This window comes from Dermacentor albipictus, chromosome 5 (assembly GCF_038994185.2).
Source record: "Dermacentor albipictus isolate Rhodes 1998 colony chromosome 5, USDA_Dalb.pri_finalv2, whole genome shotgun sequence".
NCBI lineage: Eukaryota > Metazoa > Arthropoda > Arachnida > Ixodida > Ixodidae > Dermacentor > Dermacentor albipictus.
In genome coordinates, this window is record NC_091825.1 from 30,275,110 (window position 1) to 30,291,379 (window position 16,270).

At 44.3% G+C, this 16,270-nt stretch overlaps 1 protein-coding gene across 1 annotated transcript in view; it reads left to right on the forward strand.

The window, feature by feature from the left end:
- Positions 1-14,395, forward strand: part of LOC135913841 (uncharacterized) — a 59,843-nt gene extending 45,448 nt beyond the window's left edge. The window contains exon 12 of the mRNA XM_065446537.1: positions 1,903-14,395. Coding sequence (XP_065302609.1) covers positions 1,903-2,163 — 261 coding nt within the window. The 3' untranslated portion in view covers positions 2,164-14,395. The remainder of the gene's footprint in view (positions 1-1,902) is intronic.
- The last annotated feature ends 1,875 nt before the right edge of the window (positions 14,396-16,270 follow it).

Here is a 16,270-nt window from a genome sequence, read left to right on the forward strand (position 1 = left end):
AAAAAGGTACTGGTCTGATGCTAAGGATTCTTTTGGTGGAAAATTATTGTATCAGAATGTTTTGCCTGAGAGTCATTTAAAATATGCTGAAGGCAGGATAAAAAAAAAGGCTAGATGAAGACGCCCTTTCCACAAGCACTTTTTTTTTTCATGGCTTGCTCCGTGTCGTCGATTTTATGATGCAGGGCTAGCTGTACTTTCGTGATGTTTCAGTGGGGAAAATAATTGTTTGAGTTTGATCCAGATCACGTGGTGTAGCTGTCTTTTGACACAAAGCACTTGTGGCAAACCCTCGCCGCAAAATTTATACACGCAGTCGGGCGCGCGCAGAAAATCGTACTTTGACAGTGCAGCAAAAGGGTCGAGCATAGTGTGCTGTATCCCTCACCCATTGTAATTTTTTTGTGGTAGGTGGTGTCTGCAATTAGCGCCACAGAGCCGCCACGCGCCACTGTGGTTGTCTATAGTCGGTGCACCGTGTTGTGTGCCGCGTGCCGCTTGGAACACGACGCGCTAGCTTGTTCCCTTCGACCGTGTTGCTGTTTCGCCGGTTTCATGACAATATGAACGAGCCAAGTGGGAAGTGAAAGCAAAATGCCATCACATTGGAACATAAGGATACTACCCTAAAGGATGTCGCGTCAGCTGCTGTAAAGTTGCATGTCGCACACTCTGGAGGGTCATCTACTGTTGTTTTATTAACATTTCATCACGGACGTGGCTGCGTAGTGGTTCGACGGCTGGCAGAGTCGTAGTCTTCTTTGCACATTTAATGTTATAACACCATTGGGCGTATACTGCAGTAATGAGCAATAGTCGACATTTCAAAGTAATAAATATAACGAAGTAATTTTGGCTTGCCCTTCAACTTCGTTACGACGAGGTATGAGTGTATAACGAAATTTCACTATGCAATGGAGTAGACTGCTGATTTTGCCGACTTTGTTACGTGGAGGTTTGACAGTAAATTTCATTCAGCATCTCGATCCTTGAATGCTCCGAAATTGTGGGGTACTATAGATAGCCCTAAGAATGCCATGCACTCTGAACACTTTACAGATATGTCGAAAAGGTGTGACGCTAAGTGACAGAAAGGTGGCAGTATGGTTCAGAAAGACAACATGGCTAGCTGATGTTTTAGTTGAGATTAAGAGGAAGTTGGGCAGGTCATGTAATGCCTAGAGTAGATAGCGAGTCATCTATTAGACTTATGGTTGCCAACTCTCGAGTGAACGAAGTAGGCACTTACTACATACTGGCCACAAGGAGTCGTTAGTATGTAAATGCAACAATGTTACATAAAATTTTTTTAGTCCTAGCATGTAGCAATTTACCATAGGAAAGATGCAGGCTGGCATGGCTGCCAATACAGACAGGTACTGTAAACGGTTAGGGTAAGGCCTACACCATAACTAGAACCACGACAAGAACGAAACCACTGTATGTTTATGACAATGCAACAGAAAACAAAAGTGAAGAAGGACAAAACAGAAGAACATGCGACTGAGTGGTCGGGCATTATAAGAAGGAAATGTGGTCTAGTGATTGTCATTCAATAGAAAAAGGAAAAGTCAGGACATTTGGCCACCTCTACTCCGTGAAGTCAGGACTCAAGGCATTTGCACACAAAAGTTGAGCCTGTCCTGCTAAATTCGGGACAGTTGGCAACCCTGATTAAACTAACAGAATTGGTGCTGAGAAAAGGGAAATGCAGTGTAGGATGGCAGAGAATCATGTAGTGTGATTGAATTAAGAAATTCGCAGGCATGGTATGGAATCGGTCATTGCAGGATGAGGGTAATTGGAGATTACTGGGAGGGGTCTTCATCCTGTAGTGGACTTGTGATGATGACGATGACGAAAGCGACTAACTGCACTATGTCCCTGTGTTCCCTTCCCCAGTGCGTGCCAATCTTGGGTCGCGGTTTCGACTCGGGCGGCTACAAGTGCGAGTGCCTCCAGGGCTTCGAGTACCCCTACAACGACCCCATCACCTACTTTGATGGCCAGATTGTCGAGGCCGAGTTTGAAAAGGTCATTGAGGACAACCCCAGCAAGTACGACACGCTGAAGTGCCGCATTGCGGGAGCGTCGACTGTGTTCTCGAGTGCAGTGCTGATCGCAGTGGCTGTGGCACTGGTGCGGACTCTGAATGCTGTTTGAGCCCTGGATCTCAGTTGTGAGGTGCTCTGTGAAAAAGACGTGTCAAGGAGCGATCAGAGCAGCCATTGTATTGAATCAGATAGATCTTGAGCGTTAGTTTCTCTTTGTGTGCTGTCCTCTTGGCTTAAGTGGACTGCAAGTAATTTGTGTTCAGCGAGATTGAAAAAGTAGCAAGCTGCTGCGACTGAATGGCGCTCGTGGTTGTGCAATGGAAATGCACTTCAGGACACAAACCAGCATGTTGTGATAGCTGGCTAAATATTTTTGTCGTTGAAATATTTATAATTTCTTGGAAAGGCTAGAATTAATATCATCTGCCTAGCAATGGACAAGCATAGCAGCTCTCTCTCAGCATAAGGTCGACTTTTTTTCAAGCGAAGCTTGCATACGCTAGCCTGCGCCGGCAATGTAACGCTAAAACAGATCAGCTACTCTCAGAGCTGCTCACATGCACGGATTGCTATAAAAAGAAAAGAGAAAACAAGCAATAGACCCATTGAACAGAGAATCCTGCTGCGCTGCCGCACTACTGACGTCATTCTCTCTGCCAGTAGGAGATGTGTGTCTAGGTAACGTGAGAGGAACAAGTGTTTCTCACATCAGAACACCATCGGAGCTGCGATGGGACGGCTGCGTGCGTGCGTTCAAGCGAAGAACAGATGGCGTTTGATTAATGCCACCGGGAACTCGCTTGAGAAAGGGCTTGTCGTCGACATGCATACCTCGCTGTGAGGGAACGCGAAGCTGAGGCATTACGACGGTGCTGGTGGTAGCATCTGACTAAAGCCTTGTGTACTGCCAGAGGCTGCACTTTAAAGTCTGAAGGTCGCAACAGCTTAGCAGCTGCATTAGGGATTTGAAATGCTGTGGACGTGTGAAGAAGTAGTGATGAATGGAGACCATGTTGCTAGCACATGTGCAGCAGCGTGGCTAGGAGGGAACAGAGGAGAGTGGTGCAGGTCAGTGGGAATAAATGGGAGGAGCAGCGTCAAATTAGAATGGAGACCGGCTGATGGCTTGCTGCGTGCCACCACATTGTAGAAGAGCACAAGGATGAGGGATAAGCTAGGTTGTCGTGCTAGGCCTATTGTTTTCAAGAATAGTGGAGAACAGGCAAACATATGACAGTGGAGTAAAATGCACAGGCCAGGCCTGCCACATTTCAAAACTCGACTTCCCTGTTCTAAACATTGCTGTGCTCAGTGCTCAACTTTGACTCCAGAATATGGAGGACATTGCTGCCCCTTAAGAGGACAGGGCTTCAGTAACCCTTCTGTGCAACTCCTACGTTCTTGAAAATGGTACACCCGTGAGCGTGTCATTTTGCTACACGACAGTGACCGTCCATCCTGTGCACATTTTCTTAACACGGTGTGCCTGGTACATTCCTGTCGTGATCACATCCCATGGTATTCCTGATGGGGAAGTATGAGGTGCTCACACACGGGAAAAATGGTGGTGCCCTTTGGGCATTGTCTTGTCCCCAAATGATAATCATCATTAATCTTGTGTGTACATTTTCTTTATTTGACACTCACTTACTTTCATATCAAAAGGGCTATGTCACACTGATACACGCATGCCATTTGTGACCTGAAATTACCAGGAGGTCAACATTGAAAGAAGGAAAGGGGAGGGGTGTTTCTCGAGTGACTCCTCACCTCAGGGATCGCCGAGAAGTGCCATTGAAACCTGAATACTGCATCTATTGAGAGGCGGCAACACCGTCAAATTTCTGGAGTCAAAGTGGAGTGTCAAGTGGAGTTACGCTTGAGAGCATGGGTGTAAGCCTCGAAGCAAAGGCTGCACGCTGCCCGAAACACAGCATGTAAAAATCATGTAATATTACAAACAGTCTTATTATTCACCTGCAAAAATAAAGGAATGGTATGACATTACAGACATGAATATTTTATGCAAAGCATGCAAAAAGGAGATATGCGCGCTTGAACATCTGCTCTGGGAGTGTGGGTCACTCGGCCCTGTCATTTCCCGGAATCGGTTTTTAGGAATGATCAGATCTTCAGATCATATCCCTCAAGTCCTGGCTGTCCAGTACGCCTGTGATAGGGCTAGGAGGCTTGACCTCCCGGTCCCGACATGGGACTAGCCAGGCAGGTGGCAACACCTTGTACAGGACCAGAATAAAGTTTTTTCCTCCTCCTCCTCCTCCACGTAAGCTCAGAAAAATATTACTCCAGGGAGAGCATTGAGGTGGAGCACACATATTAAGCACATTGAAAGAGCAGCTTGGCATGCACTAAGGCAGCTACCACTGACACGGTCTTTTGTGTGGCGAGCAAACAAAGGCTGTCATGGTTTCGTGTTAGTATGTGGACTGCTTTGAAGAGTGACTGTTTGTCACATTGTGAACCTTTGAGAGAGTTTCGGAACAGTACAAAGAATGGTCTGGCATATTGAAGCTGCCATCTGTGTTGCGAGGAGGCAAGAGCATTCATATTGAGAGGGCTGAGGAGTGAACCAGAGTATAACCGCAGATGCGGTATAATTCATATTTGATGTCGTTTGTGCTGTTCCCTTGACGGCAGTTGCGCAAACGAGGAAGTTATAAAGCAGTGCCTTTCTGGTCGGACCAATTCGTGCCATTGAGGATACGTGTTTTTGTTTGTTTGCCTGGGGCAAATTTTAAGCTTTTAGAGTGTGGCTGTCATGATTCTTTGTGGTTTATTATAACCACCCCCCCCCCACACACACACATTACATCACATGTGTCGTACCTCACCAGTTGCATCGCAGTTCCAGAGCTTGATAACTACTCTGATGAAGCGACAGCTTTTAAACAAAAAAGATTAAAAAAGCAGCCACCATTTTCAACGTTTAAAGCAGTGCCAGTTTTCATAGCGCCTTTTCTGAAACTCTGAACCTCATATCTTAATCAAGTGAGGATCTAAAATGTTGAAAAGGCATTCTTTAAGGATTTACCTCGTCGGTACATATCACCCGCTTTATTATCTTCATTTTTTGACAGCAAGTGCCTTTGAGTGAAGTCAAAGGATGCGATCTCCTGAATGGAGTACCAGGGGCACTGTTTGCAATGTTTATCGATTGTGTGGTTCCTATTGACCATGCCAGTCTAGCCGTCCATTTTTAACTGCTACCGATCCATTATACCCGGTGTAAATCAAAAAAGTCCTTTCATCACGAACTTTCTTTTAAATGCTTGTTTAAAAACTATTTCTGATATTTTTCTTTTCTGGCAGACTTTAACTGTAACTTTCTTTTATGGTGTGTGTTTCTGATGTACACTTACTTTTTACTAGCCTATTTCTATACATATGACTATTTTCTGTGCTCTTGAAAGTTGACCAGCTGGGGACGTTTATGTACATATTAGCCAAGACTACTGAATAAGGTGAATCTCAGGCACATGCCAATGTGTGTGTGAAACATGACTTGTGAATTTTTGTATGTGATGCATGTGAAATGCCTTCACTTTTCTTATATTATCTGTGACATTCCATGAGCACCTCCTACGGTGATTCAGCACCTATTGAGCACGAGGTCGCGGGTGCGATCCCTAACCGCACCCTGGTGGGAGGAGGCAGAACATCCGTGTACCACCACCCATTGGGTGCACTTCCAAGAACCCCCAGGTGGTCCAAATTAATGTAGAGGTTCCACACGACAGCGTATGTTCACAACCTTGTCTTGTTGAAGGGTCAGCGCCCTCCATTGCAGTGTTTGTCATAGTTGAGCTTACACTGCTCGGAAGAAAAATAACTGCAGTGGGACTTCAGATCACATTTTTGATTGGAAACAAAATCTGGTTATGTGATATTCATGAGCTATTATTGATATTGAACTGGTCTGTGTTTGGAAACCTGTGGATACTTATGGTTTCTTGTTTTGATGGTGGGTTTTTCTCTGCTGTGTGAATGTCCATGAGAGCATGCCTCATTTTATTTTTGTCATTATTTGTTTCGTTGTCTCTGTTTCGAGATCTGCATGGCTTTATTACACTGTTCTGCCTTTCCTTGTGCCCAGGTTGTTTGCTAATGCTGTTCTTATGATGCAGACGAGATTCTTTATGTTAATGAAGATCATTTTCACATAGCAGAAAGCAAGATTTCTGGGTCCTTGTTGCATTTGTGGAAAGTTATAACGCATGGCAGTGTTGGTATATTCTCTGTCTACCATTCCTATGAGGGTAACTTTTCTACAGTTTCAGCTGTTGTGTAAAGAGTACGAGATGAGTCGACATTTAGACATTGTAAGAGTTTTAGTGCATGTTACACAATACTTCTGCTAAACCTCATAATGTGTCTGTGAACTGTCAAGCTCAGACACCTGTACTGAATTTAGTAGGAGAGACAATTTGAACGCAGACATACTCACATGATCTGAGCAGTTCTCAGCCAGTGCATTAACCATCTCGTCTGTGTTCCTGCTGGTTCTTCCCCTAAACTCGTTGTGCATAATGAACTAGCCCATACTGCCACTCTACTCAAGTCCGTATTATTTACTCCACTATTAAAGTGAACTCCATTAAGTATTTGGCTGCAAATTACACCTAAATTAGAACTTGAATGTATGCAGACTATTTTTATTGCAAGCATGTCAGCATAGTGGCATCCTATCAGCGTTTCTTTTTCTTCCAGTAAAGCAGAGGTGCTTCAGTTATATTGTCTTTACTACTATGTAGCTGTAGGTGTTCTGTTTAAAAGGTTGGACGGTACTGTGCACCTGTATGTCTAGGAAAAGAAATTGCTCATTACGAGTCCAGTCAGTTTAGCCGAAATAGTTTTACCTCTGAGTAACAGGCTGAACTATTAAAATTTCTGTCATGAAAGCATGCTTACTTCACTGCTTTGGCTTGTGAACCTTCAAGTGTTTATGCTCATTTTGGCATGAGTTCTCTGCAACTCTTTCTCATGCATAGTAATTCTCTCAAATGCAGTACTGTTAGGAGGATGGCTACATATTCTACGTGTGAATACTTCAAAGGACACCAAAGAGAATTGCTAGAGCAGGTTAGATGAGTAAAGTATTCTTTCAAAAGGCTGGTATTTCCATTCATTTGGCTGGAAAAGGTTGGTCACCAGCAGCGGAAATCAAAACCAAACTTTCCTTAATTCCATGCCCCAAATGCAGTGCAGGCATGTCAGTATGACATCACACATTTAGAAGTATTTTCTCATGTTTGGCAAGTTTTTGCGTGGAGTTGTGATAACTGGCTCAGTTGAGAGCTTGGGTTATTTAACCTGTAATGTAAGCATTATTCGCCGATAAAGTAGTTCTGAACAGACTCTGTCAAAATTTATGCTGTCATAGGAAGGTGTGGTGCTGGAATGTGAACGTGGCATTGCCACCTGTGTTTTTAAAGCAAAGCTTTCTTAGCCAACCTTCCCAGACTTTGCCGACCGTCGCTGCTGGGTGCTAGTGTCTTGTAAAACAGTTCCCACACAGAAAGCAATTTGCGTGTCCAATGGTGTTATCAAAGCTCAGTCTCTCGGCATGACAGCCTTATGCTCTAATGATTAGGCCACAATTACACGCACACTGCTCTCATGCCAACGCCAGGTAGCTCTTCTAGATGACTGGCACGTGCATCACATTGCATAGCACACGTGTGCCTCACGAATGTTAAATTTCACGTAGATCCCAACACTTGCATTGGAGCTGTATAATGTTTGTTTTTATATCTGGCTTACCAAGCCTCTATTCACAGCAAAGCTTTGGTATGGCAGAGGTGTAGTTTGCCAGTCAAGCTCAACCTAATACTATTCCTATTTGTGTCCCTTTACTATATCTCTCTAGTGCCTCTTTCAGTAGGCAGGCTTAATGAACCGTGTCATCCCTAGGTTTCAGATAACTCCGCGTAATACTGCAGTAGACTTCCATTCACTCAACTCTAGTTAATTAGATTTTCTCAATGATTCTATCCTGGCCCAAGGTCTCGGCTGGCGTTCATGCATTCCTATAGGCCCAAACTTTCGTTATTTCAATCCTAAAATTGAGCTTTGCCGAATATCTCGAACTTGATCAGTCAGCACGCATGTGCCCGATCCCAATAGGGACTCCAAGAGCAACTTCTTTAGTGGAACCGTCTGTCTCAGCGGAGCTTCAGGGACAGTGAGTGCATTGAACACATGTAATCTCTTGTTGAAAATGGCTACCTTTGGTGTGCCCTAGAAAGATTTTGAAGCAGTAACTGTAGCTCACAATGTCTGATTACAGTATATACCCAATTCTAACACGTGCCTTTATTCTTTCAAGAAAACCGAGCCGAAAATCACCCGCACAGCGCAATCTGGACCCGATACCAAAACCGCCCTTGTGGTGTTCGTTGCTTTACCGCATCACATGGATGTAATGTTGCGAAGCTGACTAAAATTTGTGCAACAAAGCTGACTTTAGAAAACCGGCTGTTATTGTGCAATACATGTTAGACCCTTGCCCATTTTTCTTGCTAGAAAATCAGGTGTGCGTTAGATTTCTACTTTTTTTAGGAGCTTTAATGTCGTTTCTGTGTAAGTTTTCTAGTGTAGAAACATCGAAAGCAGGCACGCGTTTGTTTTGGGGGCATGTTAGAATCTTGAAAATACTGCCAAAATAATCAGCAGTGTGTTTCAGCGTTTTTTCCTCATCTTGTTTAATTCGACCAGTTTGGCTGGTCCTGTCAGGGTCAGATTAACAGAACTTGACTGTACCAATAACAGTAACATAAGGCTGTATTTCATGGCTGGGCAGTACAACTTTGATTTTGTTCAAGTTCTATTGCACTAATGCAGTAGTATACGACACGGTAGACAGATATTTACCTTAAGTCCCAGTGGGTATGAGTGTACTCCAATGACCTGTAACGTTGCCCATGTAGCAGGAATATTTGTGCACAGACAATTTCTGCTGAAAGGTCGCGACGTGTTGATTTTAGGATACTGGACACTCTCTTTCACTGCTGTTGTTTCTGTTTCACTCTGCAAAACTTGTGAATTCTTTATGTTGTCTTGCTCTTGCTTTCCATCCACTCTGTTGCATTTATAATTACCTCTTGAATACATTGTGGGGGTTAGTGCAGCTTAATTTAGATAGGTAATGAGAAAAAGTAGATGCACCAGGAATGGAACGGGTAATAGGCAGTGAGACGTTTCATGCTGCAGTCGTGGTGGTCAGTGGGAATTTTATAAATCGTCATGCACATTCTACGTGCTGTGTTCCTGTGCCTGCAATGGCATTCAGGTATCCCGCAATTTTTTCTCAATTGATCTGCTGCTTTTGAGCACAGATTACTCAGTGACTAAGCCATCTTTTGACACAGAAGAAAAACAAAGGTTTGCAGGCAGGACTGTAATGTATTGTTCTACCAAGACTTAGTGTCTGCCTAATGTGTTGCTTTACACACAGAGCTTTATTTAATTTTTTCTTATTTGCCTAGGGGTTGCCATGTGGCGTAATGTCGGAAAGAAACTATATAGCAAGTATGGAGGCCCGTTTCACATAAGTACTGCAAAAGTGACCTATAAAATGTATTATCAGGGTTGAAATGTGGGATCACGCATTCCATCCACTTCTCTTATGACTGGTGCAACAATTCTTGCTGCTATATCACTTCCTAAATGCGTGACAAGAATCTCTGAAACCAAGGGTATCGATTTTTAACGTATCCACATCCTCTAGCTGGATTTTCTTGTATATTTATGTTTGTACTGGGAGTGCTCTCAATAGTGCTGTACACCTTTACACAAAATGGCAACACTGTATGTTGACTTCATTCCCTTTCTCTGTCACCATCATTGAAATATGCAGGATGTTCTAAATACCATGCATCACAGTTTTAAAAAGGACGGGCCATTCTTCACAAAGATAACGTAAGTGCATGTTGTTCACAGTCAAGTAGAGCAGCCAGCAGTATTTTATTGCAGTAGCAATTATATGAACACTCCTGCCACATTTCTGCCGTCGGCGTTGCCTTGAGGTCCTGCATAAAGTTCAAGGGTGATAAAATTGTCACTGCATGCCACATGCTGTGTGTGTGAGGGTTAGCCGGCAATCGCAGCTGAATTTCGCACATGCAACGATGCAAAGCGGGGAGGAAGCACGCCGCCTTTTATCATGCGCAAGTCTCCGGCAGGAGGGGGAGGGGCCGGGTTGTACTCCAGGTGGCCCGGGAGGCTGCACGTCCGGCCTGGCCGCTGTATCTTAAAAGCCTTATGCGACGGGCACAGAGTCAGTGCTGCGCCGTGTTTTTGCAGCGTAATTTGCGTTGATGCGAGCGCCTGCACGAAGGTCAATTCGCCTGCTGCTGTTGCCGCACTTCCTCACTCCAGCATTTTGACAGCGAGTTTCTGCGGTCATCGAGTGAGATGCGTTCATGTTGGCTTGTGCGTGCATGACACCATGCTTGTTAATTTAGTTAGTATGCCTATGTTTACAAGTTTGTACGGTCGATAAAACTACTCTCCCTACTTTGTATAGCTGTCCACTAACTTGCTATTGCAATCGATGCTTCTGGGCGAAACTGTGACTTTTTGTTGATGCTGTTTAATTAACATATAATTTTGACTAGCTAAGTTTTTAATTACTGCAGCCCTGAATGCAATGCCATCAGGGAATAATTTGTAGGAAATTGAAAGAAACCTAAAGCTGGCATGTTTTCAGTCGGGCACATTTTGCCCATTAATTATTTTGCAGCTGGTAAAAAAAGCCCACAAGAAATGAAAAGATGTCACGGGACTAACTGTCCGCCCGCATCAAAAGAGCAGCGCCCTCAAACAAGCTTCATAGCAGTTAGCAGAGCTGCCAATGCTTGTCTTGTAGCAACACCGATTTGTCACACTGGTGGCGGCTGGGGCGTAACAAATCGCCTACTAACTCCTGTGGAGCTTGTTTAAAGGGACCCTGAAACGATTTTGGCGATTTTCTACAAACGTACTGAGTCGTTAGAGTAGGTCCTTCTGATCATTAATTGACACATCTAAGTGCTCTGCGTAAAGCGTGTAATTTATTATAAGGTTTTAAAAATGCACATCGCTGTCGATCGCAGAGCACTGCTCGGCGGAATTTTAAGCCGCCCCTACCCATATGATGCAAATAACCCATATGACGTCACATGGGCGAGCTATCTGATTGGCTGACCAGGGTGCGTGGTCGATAATTTTTCCAACTTTATGGTGAACAAATGATGCTCGTAATAATTGGAATGTTAGTTACTTTGTTTTTGTAAAAACAAAATAACTTAAAGAGAATACACAAGAATAGTTTTTAGTACACTTGAGCACTTCCGGCACACAGCAAGTGTCGTCTGCTTGTGTTACAACGTGCGCAGTCTTTGACGAGAGCTCCGCCGTCAGTGTCGATCAGTCTTTTCGTGAGCACGATAAATCACCCTTGTTGCGTTGTGGGCTGCAGACGTAGCGACTGGAAAGATGTGAAGTTGCGAAATCGTGTCTCTCTGCAAGGCAGCATACGAGCGAACTGGCTGCTGTGCATCGGACTGCGGCTATCCGATAGGCGCCAGGATTTGCGCGTTTGTGGCCGTCACTTTACAGCGGAAGATTACTAACGCAATAGCGCTTCGCAAGTCCGGTATTAGGGCAAACACAAGCGCAAGGGGACAGGGTCTGGCCGCTTGACTGCGCCGGGATGAGCCATGAGATGAGCAGAAAGGTAAATGTGAATGGTCTGCACGGTGCAGCCACCTGGTGGCACAGAGCTCAACCATACACAGTAGCAGCAACGAAGTGCATTCTTCTTTGCTGCTGGTGTGTATTTTTCGCAGGAGTGTAATCATCAACACGTTGTTCTTATAAATGTTTAAAATGTTTTACACTTGGTTAGAGCAATATTAGCACTTCGTTTGACTGGTTAAGCGCTGCGCCAACAAGTGTCTGGACAGTGCAGACCGATCAGGCTGCTCATGTACGTCTACTCTGAAGTTCCTTCATCAGCTTGAGTTTATGCCTCCAGTCGTTTGCCGAAATGACCAGCTTGCCTGTGGTTACCGGAATACCGGCCACCTTCGGCGCTACGACAGAATGCTCGCAACGCACGCTGCTTCGATGGCTCTCGGTCGATGGCCAAGCGGCCAGCGGAGAGGTCTCGCGCGGGAGGAGGCGTGCTCCAACAAACGGAAGTGGACGATGTGACGTCGCATCGTGACGCAGGACCAGTGAAGGCGGAGCTTAGCGCCGCTCGCTCGGCGAGCGAGTTGAGGAGGAAAGGCATGGCTAGGGAGGAGGGTAACTTCTAATCGCTTGTAACTCCATTAATACGTAACGCTTCACTTAAATTGTGGTGCGAATGTTCTACTTAAGCTGTACCCTATGCGCCTACAAAATTTGTCCGAACCGTTTCAGGGGCCCTTTAAGGATGCTGCTATTTGATGCGGGTGGATGGTTAGCCATGTGACATTTTTCATTTTTCGTGAGCTTTCTTTACCAGGAGGAAAAAATAAAGGGGGCAAAAAGTACCAGGCTGATAACATGCCAGCATTAAGTTTCTTTCAATTTCCTACATATTCTTCATTGACAGCAGGCATTCATAGCAGTAAATAAAATAATTAGTTGAATACAATGAATTATTAAATTTAATGGCATCAACAAAAAATTACTGGTGGCTGCTGTACTCGAGTGTAAACAATACTCTCTTGGTTATCCTTGTGTAGAATGGCCTGTCTTTTTCAAAAACATGATGCATTATAGCTGGGACACCCTGTATAAAAAATATTCTCTCTATATTGGTTGTTCACTTCTTTAACTCCTTATATAGTGATGGAGCTCAGCTTGTATGCATGAGATTGTAGAATGCTTTAATTTTGCTTGGCTGTGATCCACCTCTTCAATAGTAGTATAAATAGGAAGTTAAAATTCTGTTCATCTGCACACCTTGTGAGGTGAGACGGTTGTTCGGTTGTTTGTTTTTTTTTTGTTCAAACTGTGATTTGTTGTTACATGTTGCCCTGAATTGCATGCTTAATAAACAAACATTGATTTAATATGTGTCCTATGCTTTCAGTAATGGCAAGCTTTTTATTGGATTGCGTGTTTTAGAACATTCCATGACATTTTGTCTCATTCTTTGACCTTCCAATAAAAGCACCACTTCAAAAAGGAGAATGGGCATTTCCTGTGTAAGGAATGCACAAGTTTTCACTATTCCATCCTAGTATGTGAGGGGACCAGTGTATTACGGTGGCAGCAATGGAGACCACTATATTGTGCAGTATATCGTGCAATGTTGTAACGCACCAATTGTAGTGGAGCAGCATAATTGCACCAGATAGATATTTAATGTTAAGCAGAAGATGCATGGTACAACGTAGCAAGGTAGAAAGTTGGGTGAGTTGGTACAAGTTCATAGTGCAAAAGGCGCACCTTTAACACAAACGGACAGAAGAAAATATGAGAAAGAGCACCTTTCCTTGTCTTTGCTTCTGTCCGTATGTCTTAAAGTTGTGCCTTTTCTACCATGGTACGATCCAGTGTCTGATATGACTCCAACATGCACGGAGTCTGAAAGATGGCTGCTCTTAAGTTTTTTAACCTTCCAAAAACCTGATGGTAACTTGCTGGATAGGGCTGTCAGTACAACAGCTTGTACTTAGATTGCATGTGAAATTCTAACATGTGTCTTCTGCTTTATGTATTAGGTGCTGCTTGCCCGGTGGAATGCACATTTATTTTCTATGAAAGTGTGTGCCCCTTTTTAATAGCTTCCTTTCAGTGTCTTGTAATATAGCGTGTTGACCGTAAGCGAGGTGCCAACTACTGTTTCGGTAGTTGTTGCAGAATTGCTCAATTGTGTGAGTGCCCAACAGCTTGCCATGCCTTAGTGTTGTGCATACTTGGGAAGTTACGTTGAAGGGGTTGAATCTTGGGCTGCATACTGGAATGATCACCTTCAGGCACATTGTTTTCAGTAAGTGCCAATTGGCTGAACCAGTGGAAGGTTCTGTGATGAAAGAAACATGAAGGCGGCTGTACGTCCTGCCGGCATTTAATATTGCAGAATTTTGTGTATTGAATGTACTCATAATTTGGATGACTAAAACGTTGGGATGCAAGTCCTTCGCATCAGCGATGGGTCTTGCCAAATATTACGTCGAGTGAAAACACCGCTGATTGTGACTGTTCCAAAATGTGTGCGTGCCTTATGGTAACCGTGATCATATCAATTTCTTATGTTTTTGTCTGTACATCTACTGATCCATTTGCTGTGCACAACAATACAGTTCGTGAAGTTTGTACGAAGGAATAAATGACTTTAAAATTGCTGCTTGTGTAATGTGGTTCTGTACATGTACTAGCAGATACACTAGAATTTCATTAAACGGAACTTCAAGGGTCTGGAGAGATGTTTTCTGATTAACAGGGGTTCCATTTACCGAAAAAGGTGTGCAGAGGTGCAGCACTACATTTTGAGAACTTTTCTAAAGGACAATGAAAAAAATGAGATGCAGAGAAATGGCAGGACAAGGGCCTTGTCCTGTTGTTTGTCTTTCTCATCTAGTTTCACTTTAAAAAAAATTCTCAAGATGAATATCAACCAACCTCTTTGTCCACCTTGCTGCACTATACACTTGAAGCTCGATATAACTAACCTCAATATAATAAAATTCTCGATATAACGAATTAATTTTTCATAGCCTCTTGTCCATAGAACACGGATTCAGAACCTGAATTTAACAGTGTAGGCGATTTCAATATAACGAAATTTCGCTTCTGCCACAAAGGAACGCCGAGACAATAAATAGAAACTTCTGCGGACGCAGATGGTCTTATGGTTGAATAACAAGCGGCTGCTTGCGAACGCACACCTCAAATCGCGCGGCGCGACAAGAGCGAACGCCGAAGTGCAGCCGCATTATTATGTTCCGCATGAAGTCCAAGTGCGATAAGATCCCATCGCGCCCCGCGCACTCTGTGCTTCACACTCTAAAAACAGTTGCACCCTTTGGGGTGTACCACATAGCGATAATCGTCGTCTGTCGTGCTTGCAGTTCCTTGAAGACGGTGCGCTCGTTACTTGCCTGTCGAGAATGCTTCGTCATGCTGATAACGCGCATGCCGTTCGTAACTTGGAAGTTCCGGGCTCCCAGCGTTAAAGAACGCAAACGCAAGCTTGTGTCCGTGCGCCCACGCATGCGCAGACTGTGCAGCACTGCTCGCACGCGTCGAAACGCGGCGCGATCTCTGTGAGCAGCTGCTCTCTGTTATCGCGCGCTTGGGCCCGCCATTCTGCTGCGTGTGCAAAGAGTGGGCGTGCGGAGAAGGCGTGGCATCGTGCAAGCTATCGTTTAGTATTAGTGCTACCTCGACTTTCGGCGGCCCGTCGGAGCGAGACGCCGGCGAAGCATCCGCTCCCCGCTGCCGGCGCTTTCCACGACAACGTCGCCCCAGTGCGGGCGACGCTATCGGCCGAGGGGGCGGAGTGCGCACGAAAGCGTGGCTGGCTTCGCTTAATTCGCACCGCTGATGTGAGGATATCGTCGACGTGGCGTGAAACCGTACCAGTCGTCGCCGACTCCAAAATTGATCAAAATAAATTGTCATTCAGATTTGCTTTCTTTTTTTCGATTGCCCGATGATTCGGAAAATTCTGCGGCCCCTTTGCTTGTAAGAAAAAACGATCGGCAACTGTAGTTGTTCGCATAAAAGGTTGAGTTTCAATGCAACGAAACCAACTGCCGATTTTACCGACTTCGTTATATCGAGGTTTAACTAGCTGTATGTCGTTCACCTTCTTATTACTGCTGTAAAAAATGTTGAAAATTTATTGAAGTGAATGCAGTAGCTAGTTAAAAAGAAAAGAAAACGCAGCCTCGACTCCAGTTGACATCGACATAAAGTGAAGCAGTCTTGGTGTGATTGGCTCATGAACCATGTGCGTGCGCATATGAAGTGCGCTTTTCGAGGTATAAATATTAGTGTTAAATAGCAGCACATTACACGAAGAAAATGATCTTATTTGCAGTGAATTATAGACAGGCTGGATATTATATACGCATAACTTACATACAGTTCATATATTGCTAGTTTAAATTTTCAGTGGTGGGTCCATAGTATCGCGTTGCACTCGGGGTGTTTTTGATGCGTCAGTTTCTCCTAGTGCCACTGCGAATCGAAATGCGCCAAGCATCTCAACGCGC